Source organism: Pteropus alecto, unplaced genomic scaffold, assembly GCF_000325575.1.
Source record: "Pteropus alecto unplaced genomic scaffold, ASM32557v1 scaffold11, whole genome shotgun sequence".
NCBI classification, from domain to species: domain Eukaryota; kingdom Metazoa; phylum Chordata; class Mammalia; order Chiroptera; family Pteropodidae; genus Pteropus; species Pteropus alecto.
In genome coordinates this window covers 1908696-1931734 of record NW_006431956.1, presented here as the reverse complement: position 1 = coordinate 1931734, position 23039 = coordinate 1908696, and the positions used below count along the sequence as shown (strand labels likewise).

General features: G+C 44.8%; 1 protein-coding gene across 1 annotated transcript in view; it reads right to left on the bottom strand.

Moving 5' to 3' along the window:
- Positions 1-5984: 5984 nt before the first annotated feature.
- Positions 5985-23039, bottom strand: part of ATP5F1C (ATP synthase F1 subunit gamma) — a 17339-nt gene continuing 284 nt past the window's right edge. Inside the window, exons 2-10 of the mRNA XM_006906956.3 lie at positions 15168-15202; positions 14500-14631; positions 12266-12470; positions 11563-11706; positions 11380-11444; positions 10072-10227; positions 9522-9618; positions 6719-6755; positions 5985-6130 (exon numbers count right to left, since the gene is read on the bottom strand). Of these exons, the coding sequence (XP_006907018.2) occupies positions 6749-6755; positions 9522-9618; positions 10072-10227; positions 11380-11444; positions 11563-11706; positions 12266-12470; positions 14500-14631; positions 15168-15202 (841 nt within the window). The 3' untranslated portion in view covers positions 5985-6130; positions 6719-6748. The remainder of the gene's footprint in view (positions 6131-6718; positions 6756-9521; positions 9619-10071; positions 10228-11379; positions 11445-11562; positions 11707-12265; positions 12471-14499; positions 14632-15167; positions 15203-23039) is intronic.

The following is a 23039-nucleotide window of genomic DNA, read 5'->3' as shown; positions in this document are numbered from 1 at the left end:
GGAGCCAGGTGGCGGGTCCTGTCGCGCTGAGGGCGGGGTCGCGGGGCGAGCTAGGGAGAGGGGACCGCCGGGGGCTTCGGGGCGAAATAGGGAGCTCGGGAGTGAAATTAAAATCGCGGATGCGTTAGAGAGAAATGGGGACCTGGGAGGCTGTGAGCGCGGGAGCGGGGTTGAGCGTGGGAACGAACCTAAGTGCTCCCCCGACGCGGCTCTGATCCGGTCTTGCATCGGCTCAAAACAAAATAATCAAATTGATCTAGTTACCACTGTATAGATTGGATCAAGTTCAAGCTGTTCGGCAGGCCGTTCATTCAGAGCCTTTCACAGTAGGACCGGGACTAGGGGGAGTGAGGCCCTGGCCTCGGTGCAAAATTTATGGGAGCAGCAGAAAACTTACTCAGGATCAGTAATATTTTAATACAGTAGATATTTTTTAAAAGTCCGAACCGCTGCCAAAATAATTCCTGTCTCACCTCATTCTAATCCGGGTCCTGGTTCCAGCAATACTTTTATTTATAAAAATAGGCCGCAGTTTGCCGATTTGGCCGTCCGCCAGCCACTGGCAAAGGAAAAGAGAAGTCAGTTGCCCGGAGAGGCCAAATGAGTACCTCAAATCAGCGAAGCCGGCCGAGGGCGTGGAGGACTGTCGCTTACTCGGAGCCTTTTCCTTGCTGCAGCCCAGTGTTGCTAGACCTTTCCAGTTTGCCAGAAATGGGGATTTTTGTGATAAAAACCTCGATTTTTAAGTTTTGGGAATACATTTTTAAAGTTTTAATTTTCGAGCAAACTAATTCCAAGGTCAAGGCAGATTCAGCCAGGTTTGTAATGGCTGAATTTACTGCTTCTTAAATATGCGCGAGCGCGCATGTGTACGTTTGTGTTTTTTTCCAACAAGCAAGCCTCTGGACTGTACCTTCCTCCCTTCCCCTCCCTTATCGCTGTCCTCTGTATCTGGCTGTCAGTTTCTCTAGTCTTTTAACTATCTCGGTGCATTTAGTATTCGAGTTTATGTACCTCTCGCAATAAATTGTGAGTTTCTGAGCGGCATTTCAGTTGTGCCAGAACCTTTAACATAATAGATACTCGATTTTTAAAAAGTCTTAAAAACCCAATAGAAAATATGGTACTTCAGCTAAATGACCATCTGTAGGGAAGGAGCAAGGTGCTATGCTAGGAGGTGGCAGGGTGCCTGTATCATTTTCTCCACTCATCTTTCTGACCCCAAGATTCTCAGAGGCCTTTCCGATGCTACATCTAACCTTGCTTGACCATTTTGTAGTCATGCGATAACATTGACCACTACCTTGATTTTCAAACTCTTGTACCCTGAATTTCACAAAACCCCACTCTCGTAATTTTTCTTCAGTACTTCTGGAGGTTCGAGTCCTTCTTCGTGTGTGTGTGTGTGTGTGTGTGTTTTAACCCCTAATGCCACATTTTGGAAAATTTCCAACTACAGAAAAGCTGAAACAGAAAAGTATAAACAGGTATGCACTTTACCTGGATTCACCAATTGTCAACATTTTGCCATATTTATTATATTCATACACACACGCCCCTATTTTTTCTGAAAACCTTGAAAATAATTGCAAATTTCATGACCCAGAAATACTTCAGCATGTATCTCCCCCAAACAAGGACATTCCCCTACATAGTTAGCTGTCACCGGTTCTGTTCCCCAGGAAGCCACTTCTGAGCTGATTCGCCTGCCGATTCCTCCTTACGGAGTGCTCCTGGGATCACCACCTGTGCAAGGGAAGGAGGCTGCAATGTGCTTTCAATGGGGGGGCCTCAGCCGGCCCCACAGGGAGCCGAGAGCTGGGCAGGTCCTTTGGATCTGTCCTGAGATGGGCCCAGGGGGCTGGCCCTCCGTATCACCGAGGCAGTAAGACCCTGTGCCTGGGCTCCACTAGAAAGGGTGTGTGATCTTGGGTGAAGTGCTCTGTGGCCGAGACTCTTCCCGGTTCCAGGGAAGGCGGGAGTGGTCGCTCCTGAGGGGATGTGAGCAGCGCAGTGCAACGTTCAGTACTGTCTTACTCTGTGCGGTGGCCACAACAAACTGGGGAAGCTACCTACCTATTTCTCACGGTTCTGGAGACTGGAGGTCGGAGGTCAGGGTGCCAGCATGCTCAGGCGAGGGCCTTCTGTCCAATCCTCATAAGGAGCTAGGGAGCTCTGTGGGGTCTTATGAGAGCGTTGGCCTCATCAGCGGGCTCCTTGCTCGTGACTAGTTACCCTAAAGGCACCTTCCAATGCCATCACATTGGGCATGGGATTCCAACGTGTGAATCTGGGGGGGACACACACATTCAAATCTTGGCAGCTAGGCTCCACCCCTTGCACCCTGTGGCCCACTTCTCAGTGTGTGAGGCCCAGCCATGCCAGGATTGCGGGGCCCGTCTTTCCTGGAGAAGACATCGAGGAGGAAGGACGGGAGACACATCATGGCCCCTGCTGTCACCGCCAGGCCTCCGTTAATCCGTCTTCCTCTGCCCTCCGTTCTAGATTTCTCTCACCCTCAGCCAGCACCACTACCAGTCAGTGCTGACCTAGCGGCACGACCCAGGCCATCACCTGCAGGTCTGAGCCCCAGCTTTCCATGCCATTTCCAGACTGTGGCTGCCAAACCTGTTCACAGGCCGTCATTAGGCAAGAGCACCAGGTGGCGCCCAGCCAGACCCCTCGGGCGCCAGCTGTCCCTCCTCGCCCTGTGTAAGCAGCCTGACCTCCTGGCGACACGGGCCAGTTACTCCTGCCCATACGGGGACTCCTCTCTGCATGCCATTTCCTGGCCGAAGTGCCCAGGTGGCGACTATAGCTAATACTTCGATGGGACTCCTTCTCTGTCCCCTAAGGAAAACATTTTCCCTTTTGAGAACCAGCACTCTCGACCTGGGGCAGCCAGAGCTGCAAGGACAAGGACAATTTCCCAGGTGGGTCGCTGGGAGTGGGGCAAAGTGGGGAACTCCGGCTTCCACCGCACGTCGTCTACCTTTTGGGAACCTGGCACCACAGACAAGTCATTGACCTAAAGTGTACGTGGCATCCTGGGGGACTGCGCCCCGTCTTCGCTAGGCTGGCTGCAAGCTGCTGCTTTCGCTGTTCTGTGGCTCTGCCAGGCTGACAGCTTCTGAGTGGTGTGGTGTGTGTGACATGACATTTCACGGTCATGTGTACACTCCCAACGTCCTTTGCTGTAAAATGTGTCACTCCCTTGGTGTGACACAGCTTGACGTGGGACCCGAGCATATCAAACATCGTGAGCAGGAAAGGCCAAATTATACAAACAGCTGCACTTTCTAGGATGAAACAGGCCCCTGGGGTCAACCTGCCAAGTGTTGACCTTATACTGTGCTTAGTCACCTCTGGCTGCCGGAAGAAAATGATGGACTGGGAGGGGCTTAAACGACAGATGTTTATTTTCTCACGGTTCTGGAGGCTGGGTGTGCAAGACCAGGGGGCCGGTAGGCTAGGTTTCCTCTGCGTCCTCCTCTCCTTGACTTGAAGCCATTTTGACTTCTGAACCTTTGCGACGTTTTCCTCTGAAAGCTTTTAGGTCTCTACCAGCATTGCTCTGAAATGTCACATGGTCTTCAATGAATGAGCATCCTTCTTGAATGAATGAGCAAGGATGGGCCAAAATGAGCATCCTCGGACAGTCTGCACACCTGTATGAGTACTTCCATACACTAGGCTATTAGTGGAATTGATGACAAACTGTCCATTTTTTAAATTTAATAGACTGCCAAATCTTACTCTCAAAGAGATTAGAAGCTTTCACGAACAGCACATGAAATCGATTATCCCTACTTTCTAAAACTGTCTACCTTTAATCTTTAACAATCTGATGGGTGAAAAGATAGTGTCTATTGTCTATTTTTTAATTGTTTTTTTTCCTCATTGAAATAGTGCTTTGCCTGTTGGTGACATAACCCTTTTGTCACAAATCTGTGTGCCCACTGTTGGATAAGACTGAAGATTTTCCCACTCTGAAATACCATCTGATTACATAAAGGAAAGCGATACCGAATGGGGGGAAATGGCAGTATTAGAATTCTGATACTTCTCTCCCACTGCTTTGTCTTGAGAAATCAAACGAAGCAAGGGTGTAGATTGCTTTACCGACCACACACAGGAAAGGTAGTCTTACAAGCACAGAGCAGTGGTTAAGAGCTTGGACTGGAGCGAAGCCTGGGTTGGAATCCCAAGCCATTCTCCCCACCCATAACCTTGGGCGAATTACAGAATCTATCGTATGTAAAATGGAGATAAAATAGTACTTCCGTTATAGGGTTATGAGGATTAAATGAATCAGTGTTAATACATATGACACGGGGCAAGGCTCTGTGATAAAGTGCTGCCTGAACTATGTAAAAGCGATCATCAGTTCTAGATAGCAGCCATTGGCATTTTTAAACTGGAGATACAATCAAAAGTCTTGAACAAAGTAATGACAAAATATAAGGGATATAATCGGTGAGCTCCTAGGAGGGACACTCAGCCCAATGTGGGGGGAGCCGAGGGGACTGAGAAGGCGTCCTGCCGGGAGGAAGAGATGTCTCAAATGAAGCCCTCAAGAACCGGTGACCAGCAGTAGGAACCAGCAGTAGGAATTAACGAGTAACTGCTGGGGCGGGATCAACCTGGAACAGTGACCCGGGGCACAGGCCATGCAGCTCACACATGGAGAGCAGTGAAGAGCAAGCCTGAATTGTTCGCCCAAGTTATACCCTTTTTATTTTGCAAAGAGTCCTAACAGGGCAACTATAATGACAAAATGATTGCATGAGTAAAGTTTGTTAAACTGCTATCCTGTTTTCTCAGGAAAGCAAAGAGAAAACCCAGGCTGTCTGTACCAGACTGGGGACACCACCCGACGACATCCCACACTCGGGGCAGCCCGAGGGCCGTGACCGACCGCTCCCTTTCCCCCTCCCCTGCGCGAGTGTGCCAGTCAGCCTGAGGTAACTGTTACTGTAGGCTTCAATTCCCACTTTCCCTCCTACCATGGCCTAGAACATTCGATTCATCCTCAGAAGTGTTCCGCTAGCCTGGAGACTGGAGGTGGACCATGGTGAGTTCAGAATCAAGATCACCAATGTTCCTGAAAGGCACTTGCCACCTGGTTCACAGGGTCCTCTGCCCAGTGCCTCGCCCGCAGCCCGCTGTGCTTCACAGCTGCACCTGGTGGCCCGCCCCGAGGTGGCTCGTAGTTTTAGGGGAGCTAGAATCGACCCTGGGCTCATTTGGTTTATCCCCTGGCAGCCAGCTGCTCTTAATGGCATTACTGTTGTTTACTTGTGCTGGCTGACTAGTTTTTATATTGCTGTTCAATTCATTTTTATATTTTACAAAATAAAATATCTGAATTCTTTCTAAATATATGTATTTAATGGTTTTTTAAAGTCGAGTAATACACATCAGTTAACTGAGAATGAGCTTTTATTTATGTTATTTTTTATAGTTCTGGAATGTTTTTAGAAATTATGTTGCTTTTATCATAAAAAAAGTCCCTATTTTAAGCAAATAGGAAAACCCCCAAGATTCTGGCATGGCCAACTCATGGCGTGGAATCAGTTAGGCATCTTGGTGGTATCTACATGTGAACACGGAGCAAATATCACAGGGGAATGTTTCTCAGTGCTTAGGAGAGATTTTTAAGAGTTTATTTAGGCCACGTGTATGCCTGGAATCCTACATCCCATATATGAGAAACGGCAAGGGGCCCCAGCGGCATTTTTACTTCGCTGTGTTGCTGCTCTTTGAAGACACAAAAGGACGGTCCCTGGGCTGCGGGTGTGGCCCGGCGCCTCTTGCATCCACCCTGACCCCAGAGGCCAGACTTTTTAAGATTGTTTAGAAAAGCCTCTTCAATGATTTTCCCACCAAACAAAAAAATTAATAGTAGCATGTTAGTAATTATAAATATTTTAGCATCTCATTTCGAAAACTGTAAGTGTTGTTCTGATATACTAAGACAGTGATTTTCTTATTTTAAGTTGTTTATTATGAGGTAATTTACAAATATCTTGCCATCTTTAGTAATTTAAACAATGGACCAATAATTTCTTCTGACCAGGACAGCAATAAACTAAAAACAAAATCAGGTGGCTGGATTTTCCTTCTTTACCTGAAAAACAAAGTACAGAACAAATAAAAATCAAGCAGTGTTTCTGAGAAAATAATGACATCGAGAGATAAATATACCTAAGTGGGGTTTAAAGAACGGACTTTACATAATAAAGCTGTTACTCTACACTAGCAGTTCTCAAACTGGGGTCTGGGGGGCCGTTCACAGGGTCTGTGAGGGCAAGATGGTTTCCATGGCGATGCTATGTGCCTGTTTTGTTCTCAGTATCAAGAGCGTGCGGCCACGTCCTCCTGAGTGTGGTGTCAGGAGAGAATGAACACAAGCCGATGAGCTAGCTGATCCGTTAAGTGGGAGGTCCCGAGGCCGGAACGTCTGAGAACCAGCTCTCTGCACCGGTCCACACTTAGTGTCTCGACACGGTGCTCATTCTCTACCCTGTGGTTTACGAGACCGATCTGAGGGTACAAAGCCCACTGCACCGCCCACACGCCCCCGGCCACTGCCACGTGACAGGCCGGCATCTAACTGTCAGCATCAGCGTCACTGCTGCTAAACCAGCTTCCCTTAGCGGCTGGGTTTCTTTTCTGAAGAGGGGTGGGGAGAGCATGTAAAACGTCACCACTTTACCTCGTGTCTGAGGACGAAACTTGATTTTCGTTAATCCCTGGTTATTGTATTAGAAGGAAAAAAACAAACACAAACAAGCTGGTCAAGAAGCAGTCCATGCTCGTTAATCACGTTCGCCTCCAACTAAACAGAAACACTTCCACCCGGTCCCCGAGTGTGCCGCACACTCATTGGTCTTAAAACAGACTCAGCAACGACCCTTAATAAAGTTATAGATTTCAATCTGGTTAAAAGCAATAAAACCATCTTCATGCAAATAGGCAAGACTGAAAATATTAAAATCACTACTTTTTCTATAAATAGCACACAATATATGAACATTTTTTAGGCTTGCAACTAGTACTTGACACCTCAAATATTATGGTTTATTCATGCTTTTTACTTTATTACTTAAGAACCAAATGTGTTTGTTAAATACTAGAGTTTTTAACCAGAATAACCACGAGTGAGCGAATGTGCGAGTCCGTTCACATAAACGGGCCAGCTCTGGCCTATGCGGCTAACTTTATGAAGGACGGACACGGCCTTTCTAGAAGGTGAAAATTTACGTCAATGTCCAGTTGTTGGAATTCCCTTTTTAACTCCCAGTTTTCATGTCGCAACTGCCCTCTCCCCATTTCTCTCTGCAGCCACCCAGCAGGACCCGGGTCTCCAATTCCACGCAGGTTGTACCGTCCCTCACCTTCTCTTCTCAAGAGCAAACAAAGAACCTGATTCCCTGGGCCTCACAGCCAACCCCACCCCACCCCCCGGCCCTGAAGGACGCGGTTCTTCCCCCTCCCACACCTGCCATCCAAGAAATCAGCTCGGCATGTCACGCGGATAATGGAAGACATAGTTATTTGACCCGTGGGTTAGTCCTATGTTACAGATGGCAAAACTCGGGTGCAGAGAGTATTCGAACCCGGTTTAGCAGGATGTTAGGTGGCAGGCTGCTCGTCACTGCTCTGTACTCCCCGATGCCGAGAGAACGTCAGTGCCAGGCTGGGAGGTGGCTTAGTCTTGAGAAATATGCACGGACGGCATTTAGGGAAGGAAAGACCCTTAGGACAGCAGAGCTGACGGACCTGATACCTCGTGGCATGGTCCTGGTCAGTTTTGTCTGCGTCTCCCTGGCATTCTGCGCAGCCCTTACCCCAGCTGACACTCAGGGGCCATTCAGGGTCCACCAAACTGATGACCTTTTCTGATTCTTAAACACGGACCCATGTTTTCACACACCTAGTAAGATGTCATTTCTCCCTCTTCTGAATGAGCTTCCAGTTCTTAATATACTATGGCACGCCAATCATTCACTGGACATTCACTGGGGAAGCACGTGCCAGGCCGTGGGGCTATGGAAGTTAAGACACGGTCCCTCCCCAATCTCAGGAGCAGAAGGACAAATAACAAGGCCATCCTAATGCATGTAAGCGCTGACATGTGGGCGCAGAGGCTGCTAAGCGGTGCCCACCCACGCGCTGCAGGGGTGCTCTGGGGGCACGGCTCCCGGCTCGGGAAGGACAAAGGGGGGCCTGTCAGACGGAGAGCCGAGGTGCGAGGGGAAGAAAAGAGGCGCTTCAGGCGAAAGTGCGAGAACGGGAGGTGTCTGCAGACCTGGCTGGTCCGCGGGAGGCAGGACGGGTGGTGGAGGGGACGGGGCTGCTGAGTGGGAGCCGGCGGCCAGCGATTGCTGGCTCGCTCGGGTCAAGCTGAGCTGATTTTGGGATGCCTGAGAGAACGGTTCTCTTAACTTCCCTCAGACCACTGTGACAGGATCGGCACGTTTTTTCTGTAAAGAGCTAAATATTTTAGGCTTTGTGGGTCACACACTGTCTCTCTGTTTATAACCCTTCAAAAATGTGAAAACCATCCCTAACTCCGGGCCGCAGTCTGCTGACCCCCATTCTACTGCAATTTCTAATTCGGCTGTCTGTGTTCCCTGTTAGGGCTGTGAGCTCCCTGAGGGCAAATACTGTCACCAGTACATCCTCAGGGCCTCGTACAGGGTCTGGCGCTTAAGAGGCTCTCCAAAAATATCTTTTCTTATGCAGCAGATAAATGACAAGGATCTGCATTAAATGGGCATAAAGGAGAAAGAGTCAAGGGCTACTTAGAAAGAAAAACTTAAGAGAACTTGGTGAGGAATTAGGAGGGGAGAATGAGTCAAAGATAACATGCAACACCTTTTCTCCCTCACGACCATCTGCGTATTTTTTTTATCCTACTAGAACATTAACACCTTGCAAGGAGGGTCATGTTCTCTAACACTAAGCCCGGCACTCGACTTTGCATTTAATGGGTGTGCGATTTAATCATTTTTTGAATAGAATCCTCACTACTTTAACCTGGTTTCACAAACATTAACATATCTAGACAACAAGAAATTTTAAGGAAAATGGTACTGATACAGAAAACTCAATAATTAAAAAATTCCTGGACTTTACTATCATTCCATGATTTAGAGATTTCCAGTCCAACCCAAAACCCCAAACCAGTCCTGGTTGTGAATATTTTAAGTTCCAAAGACAAACTTTATAAATGATACTGAATTATCCAAATCCTTATCCCTAATACTTTGGTGAAGTGAAAGCTGGTAACATACTGATTGCTAACAAGAAGAAACGGAGTTCGGAACCATCAGAATAAACAGAGATTCCATTCTCACCAGATTTTTATGCTCTAAGAGCAAGGTTACAAGATTAATGGATCATTTCCTCTTTAACAGACAAAACACACGCAAAAACTTTCAAACATCCCAAGCTTAAACCAGCAGACACAGAGATGAGAACCAACTCTCCGCAGGCCATCTGCAGTTACTTACAGAGCCGCAGCACCAGAGATGATTTCGATCAACTCCTTTGTGATGACAGCTTGACGCGTGCGATTGAAAGTCAAAGTCAACTTGTCAATCATCTCAGCTACAAAGAAAACGGAAAGATTAGACAAAGAACATCTTCGTTAACCTGCACATAGACATTACATTGCTTATGTAATTTAACAAGAGAATCCTAGTTTTTCGGCGGGGGGAGGGAGGAGGAGATAGGGTTGGGGGAGGGTACCAAAATTGGCCTCTCAAAAAATTTCAAGAAGATATTTCAATATCTTCCATGGGATTCGTTTGCCAGACTTGCAAACTTACTGCCTACCAAGAAAGATATACTTCCTTTAAGGCAGAGTGTATTATTTTTCTATCTTCTCAGATGAGAAAATTCAAGCAAGGAAAGATGGTATTTGGTCAAAAATTTCACAGAACCAGTGCAGAGCCCAGGACTCGGTCCTCGCTCTCCTGCTTCCGGCGCTCTGGAAGAACGGCCCTGCTCTGGTGTGAGGTCTGCGTGCAGAGACCTCTCGCGGGCATCTGCTGTGCTCACAAGCGTTCTTGCTGGCGTTGTCCATGGCCGTCATCCTGGCGCTCTGCTCGCTCGTAGTGGACTCCTTGAGAGAGTAGTAGATGATGTTGGCCAGACTGTACTCCTGGTAATTCTGCAGCACGTCGGCATCAATGTCGTCGTAGATGCTCATGCTCTCTGTGAAAACAGGTGATAAACTCTGAAGCCATACAGCACAGAGACCGATTTAATCAGAACAGCTGACTTGTAAAAACCCTTTATAACTACACAGCAGAGGTACATATAACATAGGTCAAGACTCGGCCCTAGGAGTTTCATCCATTTCCACACTGCACATCACAGTGGACTTTCAGCAAAACACCAACGCGGAACATTGGCCATTCTGCGTTAAGTAACTTTGTTACACTTCATGGTTATGAGACCCTCTAGAGAGTCTGGCTGAGCGCCTGGCACAAAGCCAGCAAACATTCAATAAATGTTTCTTTCAATAAAGAAATTGAAAACTGAAACTAATACAGTGTAATACAAAAATCCCAGTTTCCCCTTGTGATTACTGGAGAAACTAAAAAGTATCAGTCAGGAACCCAGAGAGGGAAAACGTTTCTAAGACTGGAAAACTGGGAGAACGAGAGGCTGATGCGGACGTCAGTCATCGTGCTGCAGGAATTTAGCTGCAATGTCGGAGTTCATTCAGCAGGGAACGCTGTGACAGGATCGTCACGTCAAACGTAAGGTGCTGTTATAACCCACATGCCATCTGACGTGCCCTTGAGAAAGGAAATGACACAGCCAGTTAAAAGTGGCGTCCCGCTGACTGGGAGAGGCATCCCGGCCGCAGAGATGTTAAAATGTAAACAAGTGTACATCTCAGGGGACAATGCCTCGGGAAAATGAAATCGGTTCCAGAACATCATTTCTAGGGTGCTCCTCTGAGCAGCGGTGGCTTTATTCAGACAACGGAACGAAACCGACTGGGCCACGTGAACGAGCCGTGAGCTTGTTCAGAGTGCTGGAGCCTCAGGTGGCGCTGGAGCCGCCTGCGAAGGCCCAGAGCCGATCTCCAGCTGGACTCTTCAATCCCCGGGGACAGAAAGCATGTCTGATGACGGCCCTCGACAGACGTTTATTTGTTTGATTAATAAAGCAAATAAAGAGTTGTCAAACAATGCGTGAGCGGAGACATCAGGAAAGCCACGAACAGAGGGTGAGAGAAACGGCCCGACGTCATTTTGCCACTGCGCAAAAGGCCATCCTGAGAAACGCTGTTTTCCTAAATGTACAAATCTCCCCTTTCTTCATGGAAAATACTGGTCATGCAAAACTACGCACCAGCACTCGCAATGGTATTGAGGGAAAAGATGGGCTTTTCTTCTGTTTTGTAGGAGATGACAGACCTAGAAATGATGAAAACAAATGTAAATTTCAAAATAAGAACTTTTGACCCGTTAAGCAGACATGTTTTAAAACACGACCATAAACAAAAAACAGCTTTAATTTCTAAAACTTTCTTGCCTGAACTGATTAAAGATGATAGACCCCTCATCAAACTCATAGCCAGAGTTTAGTAATTCCAGGGCGATGACCGACGCGTCTCCAAAAGTGGGAGGTTTTCTTCCCACTTCTTTGAATGTCACCAGAAACTGGTCAGAGTGAGTCCTACGAGGAAATAAAGTGATCATAACATAGTTTAACAGAATAATTCTGCTGAAAGAACACAGGGAACAAGGAGGAAATGTTACCGCCATGGATAAGTGTTTTGGGGGCAGGGAGTTCACTAAATTAAGTCGCTCCACACAGTACGTGATCACTGCTTCCCACCAGCTCCTGCGAAGGACTAAATACCAGTGGTCAGCCCATTGTGTGTCCTACCCCTGTGCCCTGTCCTTCCAAGCCCAGTGAGCTGTCATTCCTTCCTGACATTTCTGGGCTGTGACAGCCCCTCAGAGTTCAGTTCTCATCTTTTAAAATGTCGGCAGCTTTTGATATTCCCACTGCATTCCATTTATGGTTTGGATAAAGGAGAAGCGAAGGTAAGTAGAAAACAGGGAAAACCTATATCTTCTAATATATGCTGGAAGAAATAAAACGGAAACCCCTCTATGAGTACAGAACAGGTAACCAAAAAAAGGGCACCCTGCTAAATACAGTATGGAAGAAACTTCCATTTATTCATTCTTGCGCCCTTCTAACCGTAAGTAGTATATGTTTGAATTACCTATGAAGTATACCCCTAATTTTATCGCCAACTCCAACAATCTTAACTTCCTTCCCGGCCGCCGTGAGTGTAGCCACCTCGTTTTTCATCTGCTTAGCGACAGAGGAGTGGATGGCACCACAAAGGCCTCTGTCCGAGGACACTCCGATCAGGAGGTGTTTCTTCTTGTCTTCGGGCCCCTTAATGTCAGCTTTTTCATAAAGAGCTTAAAAACAAACAAAAAGAAGCGGATATTTTATATGCAATTTATGCTAAATACAACATTAGTCCTTAATTTATAAGAGCTGGCTATTTTCAAAACGAAGCATTTAAATTTAGGTGGCACTTGCCTAATATAATTGAAGTGCCTGTGGACTTATTCCATTTACAATCAGGATGAAAACCACAAAGGTTTAAATCTCTATATGACAAATGCTCCTAAGGGCCCGTTAGTGGCCACTCTATCTTGAACATAGACTAAAAGAAATCGCTAGTACAATGAAAGAACTTCTAAAGAGGCCAGAGTTACAGAAGTACCAACTTACCTAGATATCAGACTTCTAAAGAATGCAAATCTTCAGTCTACAACCAAAAAGTAGAAAGCAAAGTTTCCTGAGCTGTTCGGATAATCTGCATGTCAACTTTACAAAAACTGCTGAGGCTAAAATGATGCTACTTTATTTGGGGGATCACTGTAAGAACTTCGCTTTGTTGGTCTAGTTTTCCAAGAAGCAGAGGACCCGAGAGGATTTGGCAGGATGAAACACACACGGGCTTTACCGGGAGAAATGGCGGAGGGAGAGAGACAACAGGAAGCCAGAGGCACCACCACACCACGGGGCAGGTCTGAGCCACCAGGAGGATGGGCGGGAAGGTCAGGTGGCGGTGTCAGGATCGTGTGCAGTTTAAGGGAAGCTCAGCACGGCTGCAGGTCCCAAAGGCCCCCGAGAACATGCTGCCCGGCCCGGCCCCTGCGGAGCGGCTGGCTAGGAGCAGCCTGCGGGACACACAGCCCAGCGTGAACACACGACAGACGTCGGTGGCTGGCGCTCCCTGTGGCAAAATATTCCCGCGTCTCCGAGGTGCCACGCGCAGCCTGTGCGACGGGGTTCTGGGGTTCTGGCCAGGCCTTTTCCAGCACAGAGCAGCGATTCTCAAACACCAATACCCGGACCCCCGCAGAAAATGGAGAAGTAAACACTCAACTCCGGGGTTCAGCGGAGTGGGGGAAATATTTAAGTCTCTTTTCATATTATATATTGTACAGCATAAAATGCCTGCTTTACATTTTTAAATATTTACAAATGGTCAGCCACGAATATTTACCAGTTAGTATTTGTGTTTGTTTGAAGGACTTTAGAAGCTGACTGGCAGCCTCGACCCGGATTTTTTCTATTTCACCACAAATAATCAGATCTCTAAGCCAGTTTCTTTATTAGATAATGTGCGGTAATACACTTTTGAAAGGAACCACATTTATTATACTTGTTCGCATCAGCAAGAAAGGTGACTAGTGAAAGGGCTTTCCTCTTTCACATAAACAGGCTAGAGAATAATTTACGAACCAGCATTTACTGAGCTTAGAACTGTGCTTGGCAGAGAAGGAGACTCACGACAGCAGATGGCTGGAGCTGGCAGGGGTCGCTAAAACCTAATCTAGCAACTCCGCTCGAGTGACACTGAGTATGGCATTTCAAAGCAAGGAGCCATTGCCACTGAGGCCTATGGCTCTATAATATCTTCATAGAGCAGTATTTAGCAGTGTACATGCGTGTCTGAAAAATAAGGAAGAGCACAAGAAAACTACTGCACGAGACAATTTATATCTGTGCATGAGACAATTTACATCTCATACACAGATACATTAACACACAGATCGATACAAGCTTATTTTCTTCAAATTAAAAGCAAACACCGCCCTGTTTACAGCTGACGTTTGAACACTGTGCTCCCGACCACCATGGCTCCGCCAGCTCCCCACCGCCGGGCGCGCACCGCCCGCCCAGCCCGCAGGCCCACAGCATCACGCGTACTTCGCGGATGGCACCAAGCCACACGGTCTCATGCACGGTGCTTCTCAGTTCTTTCCACGGCGCACTGAGCAGCCCAGAAAGTTTTTCAAGGGTCCTATCAGTCCCCACACTCAGAGGGCGCTGTGTAAACAGATGTGTGTCAGAGACTCAGAGCCATCACCTTGGTGAGCACGAAACAAAAGCCAGTGCTCTTCAGAATCCGCAATCACATTGTTCTCTTACCCAAAGATCCTATTCCATACACGCGAGCCGGTTTCAGCTCCCTCTCAGCTCGGGCATATTTGGCTGCTGCCACCATTTTCATAGACTTGGTAATTTTCTGGATGTTTTTGATTGACTTTAGTCGCCTGGTAACTGAAAAATAGAAGTGCTGTGTTAAGATAAAAGAGTTATAATTTCATTTGCCAACTTATCGAAATGTTTTTCTGAACTGCAATGTAGAATAATTAGCATTTAGACCATCAATTAACCACATCATGCTAAACTGGGCTTACTGTTAGAATGAGTACTAATAAAAGGTCAAACCTAGCTGCTACTCAGGCCTGACAAGCGAAATGACAACATAAGAGAATAAAGTATCCATTTAAAACATTAAATGGTACTGAACATGGCCTTTAACTACACATTCCATAACATTTTAAAGTATATATACAAACAGTATAGTTTTTCTTAGTTATATCATTATCGTTCTACAGACGACAGAATCAGAAGAGCCATGTGTTACCTCCCACTGGTCTTTTCTAAAAGAAGTTCAATGCCCCACACATATGACATAGACTCATTTTGTCAGTTTTGACCAAATATGTAACAGGCTAAAGCAGCACATTTTCAAAAGTATTTTTGTCAAGATTTCATTTCTCTTAAGTCATATATTGAGATAAAGTACTTACTATCTTTCAAAGTTGCCATATTTCGAACTTGGATCCTGAGAATAAAGGTTTAAAAAGTTATTTTAATTTTTTGAAAAATAGCTCCATTATACAAGAAAAACTCTGAAACTCAACGTTTATTCAAAGATGCCCCATGAAGAATCTCTTAAATGTAGGGCTCTGAACGTACGTATATGTGTACGTGTTTAATTCCTTAATACTGACGCCAAACCCTGTGGCAAAGGCCTCATTCAATTCACTCAGCTAACATGGACCTTTCTGGAAGCCACATGGTATCCGCTCACGCTCTAGCCTACTTCCACGTCTTTGCTGTGTTGTTTCCATTAGACTGTCCAACTATCAAGGTCAGCCAGCTCCAGAAAGCTTTCCGCGACTTCCTCAGCTCATTAAACCACACTTACACGTTCTAACACGATGAACCGTGTGAAAGCAGTGTATTTAAACCAATTCTTAGCTCTTCCAACTCGACACCTACCAAGCAGCTACTGTGCTCCAGCACACGGTCTCCAGTCACAAGCAGCAACTATCGCCTCATAAACAGGATTCATGAAAACTCAGATTTACATATTGCGACTTCCTCAGCTCATTAAACCACACTTACACGTTCTAACACGATGAACCGTGTGAAAGCAGTGTATTTAAACCAATTCTTAGCTCTTCCAACTCGACATCTACCAAGCAGCTACTGTGCTCCAGCACACGGTCTCCAATCACAAGCAGCAACTATCGCCTCATAAACAGGATTCATGAAAACTCAGATTTACATTAAATTTATATGAAATTTCTAGTCTTTAAAGTGCCAGTGCATGAAAGTCAGACTGATATATTTAAATGCGATGTTAGTGAAAGATAAACACGAGAGGGTCTCACCCTAAGGGGAAACAGCACGTGCTCCAAGGCCCTTAGACCCGAACAGGGTCCCGCGCTGGCCCTGTTCTCAAGCCAAGTGCCAGTGCATGAAAGTCAGACTGATATATTTAAGTGCGATGTTAGTGAAAGATAAACACGAGAGGGTCCCACCCTAAGGGGAGACAGCACATGCTCCAAGGCCCTTAGACCTGAACAGGGTCCCGCACTGGCCTCGGCAGCGCCGGGACTGAGGAGCCAGTCCGTGCGTGCGTGCGTGCGTGCGTGCGGAGGGCGGGGCGTTCCCAGGGACGGGGTGCGGTTCTGAAGCCGGGACGCAGGCCAGGTAATAACATTTAATAGGGAGTAAGAAGGTGATGCGTGTTTATAAGCCCGCAAATCACTTTAGTTTTTCAGTGACGTATCTTGATGGCAGTGAAAAGCACAAAATGACGTTGGAATACTGCGGACATGGTGACTAAATAAGGGGCTGCTGTGGCTTCTGGATGAGAAGCTGGACTAAGATGTTAGCAAAACAACAAGACACTGGAGAGTAAGCTTCTTATGAGTGAAAAGGAAAACAGTAAGAATGACCCGAAGTATCCTAACTTAATAACCTGAGTGGACAGTGCTGTCATTAACCACGACAGGCAAACTGGGTGGGGTGATGTCCCTGGAGATAATGACTCAGTTAAAAAGACTGGGGGACCAGGCGGAAATGTCCCAAGGGTCTGAGAAACGCGGGAGGATTTGAGATACAGATTTGTAACTGTCAGTAAACATGGTAGTTCATGCCCAATCGCCAAAAAAGAAAAAAAAAATTAGAAGCAATTAGGGAACTTTCCTAATTCTACAAGGCCAGCATTACCCTAGTACCAAAACCACATAAATATGTTGTAAGAAATGACAATTGGAGAACAATCTCTCATAAACATAGATGTAAAAATCCTTAACGAAGTATTAGCAAATTGAATTCAAGGATGTATTAAAAAGAATTATAACCCACAGCTAAGAAGGACTTATTCTAGGTATGCAAGGCTGTTTCATCATTCAAAAATCAAATAATATCCACCACATCAACAGGTTAAAGAAAAATCGTATCAAAGATACAGAAAAAGCATTTGACAAAACCTAACACTCTTCACAACAAAAACGACAACAACAAAAACCTCTCAACAAACTAGGAATAAATGGGCACATCCTCAAACGAATAAAGAACACGTATAAAAACATATAGCTAACATCATGTCCTACTTAATGGTGAGAGGCTACCAGCTTTCTCACTAAGACCACTTATAAGGCAACATCATACTGAAGTCCTGCTGATACAAACACCTCTTAGCAAATTAAGAACAACTTCAACCCAATAGACCATCTGCAAAAAACCGTATGGTTTAATGGTGAGAAACTAGAAGCTTTCCCTCTACCTAAGACTGTGAACAAGATGTCGTCTCTTGTCACTCCTATTCAACATCATACTGATGTTCTACCTACTGCAGTAAGTCAAGAAAAGGAAATGAAAGGCATACACATCGGAAGGGAAGAAATAAACCTTTGTTCGTAGATGATACGAATGTCTATGAAAAAATTCCAAAGAATCAGCAAGAAAACTCTTGGAATTAACCACCTATAATAGAGTTGCAGGATACATAACAAAAGTCATTTGTTCTCCTTTGTACCAGATATAAACAATTGGGGTTTTGAATAAAAAAAAACAAAAATACAGAGTGTAGACTTCAAAATGGTTATGATGATAAATCTTCTGTACATTTTACCTTAATAAACACACAAAAGACTTACATGTAAATCTAACAAAATATGTATAAGATCTATATGACAAAAAATTCAAAACTCATGAAAGAAATTAAAAATCTAAATAAATGGAGAGAAATTCTATATTCATGTATAGGAAGATTCAATGGCAATTCTTCCCAACTTGATCTACAGACTCAATACAGTTCCAAGAGGAAAATCTCAGCAACTTACTTTGTGGTTACCGATAAACTAACTTTAACATTTGCGTGGAAAGGCAAAATACTAAGAACAGCCAACACAATAACGAAGAAGTACAAAGCCAGAGAACTGACTCTGCCTGATTTCAAGACTTGCTATAAAGTCACAGTGTTCAGGACAGTATGGTACTAGCAAAATAAAGGACAAGTAGAAGATCACTGGATCCGAACACAGAGCCTGGAAATAGACCCACAGAAATATAGTCGGCTGCAGTCTGATAAAGAAGCAAAGGTAATTAACTGGAGAAAGGACACTCTTTTCTACAAACGGTGCTGGACCACTGGCCATCCATATGCAAAAATATTAATCTAGATAACAATCCTACATATTCATAAAAATTAACTCAAAATGGATCCTAGATCTAAATGTAAAACACAAAACTATAAAACTTTTACAAGATACCAAAGGAGAAAAATCTAGGTACTTTGGGTTTGGCTATGAGTGTTTACATAAAACACCAAAAGCATGATCTATGAACAAAAAATGGTAAGCTGGACTTCATTATTTTTAAAAAATTCGCTCTTTATCTATGAACAAAAAATGGTAAGCTGGACTTCATTACTTTTAAAAACTTCGCTCTTTAAAAGACACTGTTAAAAGAATGAAAAGACAAGCCACATACTGGGAGAAAATATCTGCAAAACATGTATCTTTTAAAGGGCTAATATCCAACATATTCAAAGAATTCATAAAATTCAACAATAAGAACACAGACAACCCAAATAAAAAATGGGCAAAAGACTGGAACAGACACTTCACGTCCTTCAGCGTGAATGAATGGGTAACGAACTGGTACACCCTTACAGTAAAGTAATATTCAGCAACAGAAATAAATGAGCTCTCAAGCCACAAAAGGACATGAAAGAAATCTAACTGCATAGCGCTCAGTGAAAGGAGCCAGTCTGTACAGGCTATACATTGATTGCAACTATATGACAGCCCAGAAAAGACAAAACTATAGCAACAGTAAAAAACTCCATGGTTGCCAGGATTTCTGGGAGAGACTTTTAGGACGGTGAAACTATTCTGTATGATGCGGTAATGGCAGGCACGTCATTATGCATTTGTCCAAACCCGTAAAACTACACAGCGTGAGTGGCCTTAATGAAACGATGCGCCTCCGTTAATAACGTGTCGGTACTGGTTCACTGATTGTAGTACATGGGCCACAATGATGCGAGGTGTCACTTGCTGGGGAAACTGACTAGAGTGTGGTGGGGGTATGTGGAAGTGTCTGTGCTACACGCTCAATTTTTCTGTAAGTCTAAAATTGTACTAAAAAAAATAACATTAATAATAACTTTGAAAAAAATGAAGTTATAAAATGATGTGACCCATTTCTGTAATATGTGTTTATGTGCATGAAAATAAGTCTGAAAGGTCATAACCAAAACAGTTATCTTTAAAAATCTCTTGGCTTATGTATCTTACTGCTGGTATTACTCAGCTGAAAAAAAATAAGAAAAATAAGAGGAAGGAGATTGTACGGAAAATACTAGGTTTGGTCCTAAGAATGAACCCGCTAAGGAAAAGATTAAAGCTGTTACATAGTGACGAGCTCTGCTCTTTCGAGTACAGACTCATCTGACAGAATGACTGTTCCTTTAACATTTTTCCATAAGGGCATTTGAAAAGTGACCCCATTTTTTGGACAATTTTTTCTTTTTTTCTTTTGGTGTGACAACTTTTTCACTTAAAACATTCTAAATTTATCGATTATAAGGAGTGACATTTGGACACTGTGGCTTTAGGTGGACATTCCAATTTAACTGACACAAGTTTCTAGTCAGAGACTATGACATGGAACAAATGTGAACCAGATGCCATACCTGGGCGAACACAGAACGTTCTGGTTTCCGCCAGTATCCCTGGTGAGGGTGCGACATCACATCGTCTGTGATTTCTTTATGCTGTGCGCATGTCCTAATTTCCTGTTTTGAAGCTTGAAGCGCTCTCATGTTTAGCCTTTATTTAGTTCCAAAGATGTCCATCTATGTTACAACTTTGTTTTTGAAGCACGATTTGAGTACAGAACAACCGTGAGCCGATCTGTACTCTCTTTAAGGATAGCTTGCTCTACGGAATGCACAGTTTTTGCAAATGAAAACATGTATTGAATGCAGTGGATGGGAAAATCACTGGATTACCATGACCTACTGTGACCACACAGCACTGTCAGAAGAGCTGAGAAGGCAGAGGTGGAGGAGGGAGCGAGGCTGCTAGAGGAGTGACGGAGCAAAGGAAGTGGAGAGCCCGAGAGGATTTTAAGGAATTTAGAAACGCTGTATGAAATGAAAGTTAAGGAAGAAGCCGCATCCACTAAGAGTTAAGGAACAGAAAATTCTGTCTACTTCTAATATCGAATGCCTGCGTGACAGCCCCAAGTCTATCCCCTGCGCCTCCACCAAATGACTCCCTGGCACTTCTTCACCATCCGCCGCCCACCGTCCAGTCTTCTTTGGCAAGTGCAAGAAACCTTCTCACTTGGGATTTTATGTAGAAACTAATTATAAACTCGTTTTCAACGGACACATCTGGACCCGCAGCAGCCTTCTCCCGCTGCCCTGGGTTCTTATAAACACTGACTCACTTCATCCTCGCGCTCACCATTAACTGTGTAGTACTATCATTACCTCCACTTAACAGATAAGGAAGCGGTAGAGACAGACACCAAGTAACTGTCCAAGGTCACACAGCCAGGTGAGTGGCAGACAGGATACACCCCCAGCAGTTCCGCTCCAGCCCATCTCGTATACTACACCCTGCTGCCTCACCATTTTTCTAAGTAAATTATCTGCTCTCTCAGTCGCAGGTGACTCTCTCCCTTTTCCCTCCTGAAATGCCATCTCCCCTCCTTTTCGATGTATACAGTTCAATATATGGTGACTGCTCTACCACTTTGAAATAGTTCCATTTTAGAGAATGTGGAAGACTAGGAAATAGAAATGCACTGTCCCCTAATTTGAGACAGAAAAACCAGACTCATCCCCTAAATTTCTTATTTCCATTTCTTTAAAAATCGGCTTCAATTTCTGAAAGTTTAGGGTTCTTTCTGTTCCCCTAAACAACAATTTCATCAGGATGTCAAGTAAGCCTCATGTTTAGTTAATGTTAGCACCTAACCCCTCTGAAACAAACTACACAGTAACAAACTGCACATTTAAAAGCCTTCAATAACCAAAACAGAACCAAGGAAATGCCACCTCACAGCTCTTTTAAAACGAAGGTGTTTTTCTTCCTGTCCAAATTAATTGTGGAGTGTGAAATATTAGGATGGTTTTCATATCTGAATTAAAAAAGCAGTTGTAATGAATGGGAAGCAAAGAGGCAGAAGAGGCAAGAAAGAGTTCAGGCACCCAGTGATGGAAAATGTGAAAAGAGCATAGAATATGCTTTCCACAGTGGAACTCCGATGTCTGATGAATATTCATAACCGATCAATTTAAAACCAACATTCCAAAGGGATGAAGATCAGTTTTATTTGCTGAGAGAGGTCCCAATTTAGGGTCCTGCCAGTAGCTGTCTCCGACTGAGAGACAACTCTAATTTAAAACAATTCTTTATTAAAAGATCTTTGAATTGTCTTACAGAGTTTAAAAAAAATAATTTCTACAGTTTTATGTAAAATATTTTGTCCTCGTTCCAGGAACTCTTTGCATTTTTTAAAGATCAACTTGGATACCACTTATGATTCTAAGAACACTGACCATTAACATTAACGCACAGAGAGATGAGGAGAGCTGATGTCTCTGAGCACCCCTGCATGCCACCCACTGTCCCACTGAGCTAAGACCATGTCTGTTTGTTCACCACCACATGTTAGCACTCTCCACAACCCCGACTGGATGCAGCATGGGCACTTAACAAATGTCAAATGTCTGCTGAGTGGTTAACAAACAGTACCACCTACATGACTGAAAGTTTCACTTATGGCGACTTCTTCATTCCCATAAATACTTTTTCAATATTAGGAAAAAAACTCCCACAAACCTGACATCTAAGGCAAAGCCAACATTTTTATGTAGCTATTTCACATAGCATTTAATTACATTACTCTGAAAATTGTTAGAAATTCTTTGCTTAATGAAAACCATGTCGATTTCATTTTAATGTTTTACAGTCCTTTCACATAAATAAGGATACAAAATTCAAGTTCAGTGCTGTAAAACCGGAGAATTGCTACATACAGCCTAATAATCTCCTTAATCCTGTCTGAAATCCTCCCACTCTTGCTTAGCCTCAAGATATTCCACTCTGTTATATGTTACCAGCACAAACCAGCTTTAATCTGGCTACTCTTAGGCCTCCTAAAGCGCAATTATTTTTCCGGAACCAACGTTTAAAATCCTTAGAACTTGCAAGGCAGTTAACAGGTGACATTTAAATCTCCTTCTTCTCCTTAGGGCCTTGGGACAATTTCATGACCTTGCAGGGCAACTGCTTCAGCATAATGGTTTCAAGATACTGATTACCGCGTCTTTCCCTTCCTCGCTAAAAGACTTTGCACCTAAACTACCATCAGCCCACGAGGGCACTTATTTGGTTCGCCAGTGCCCAGGAAAGCTTGTCTGCTACATGGTAGGTGCTCAACGAACGTTCTGGCAGAAACCCTCTAAGAGCAGCTCTTAGAGGGTTTCCCCGCTCAGCACGGTCCCATGCAAACTGCCCAGCTCTGGAGGGTTTCAAAAGGCGTCAAGGACGTCAAGTACAACGTAACCTTCCCCGGGCCGGGCCTTGGGTCCTCCCTTCCCCCTCCCTCACTTTGTGGGTAAAGACTGCGTGACACTCGCTGCGGGCACGTAGCAGGAGCTCCCCAAGTTTAATTAGCAGCTAATAATCAGCCGGGTGAATCCAAGACCGCCCTGAATTTCATTCGAACCAAGGTCTCCATCCCGCGGTCCGAGATGACCCGTCCTCGTGGCCCGCACCCCGCCCCCCCCGCGCCTCGGGAGACGTGGCGTGACTGCGGTCCCTCCAGTCCCTTCGCGCGCCTTCCCGGGGCCAAGGCGCCTC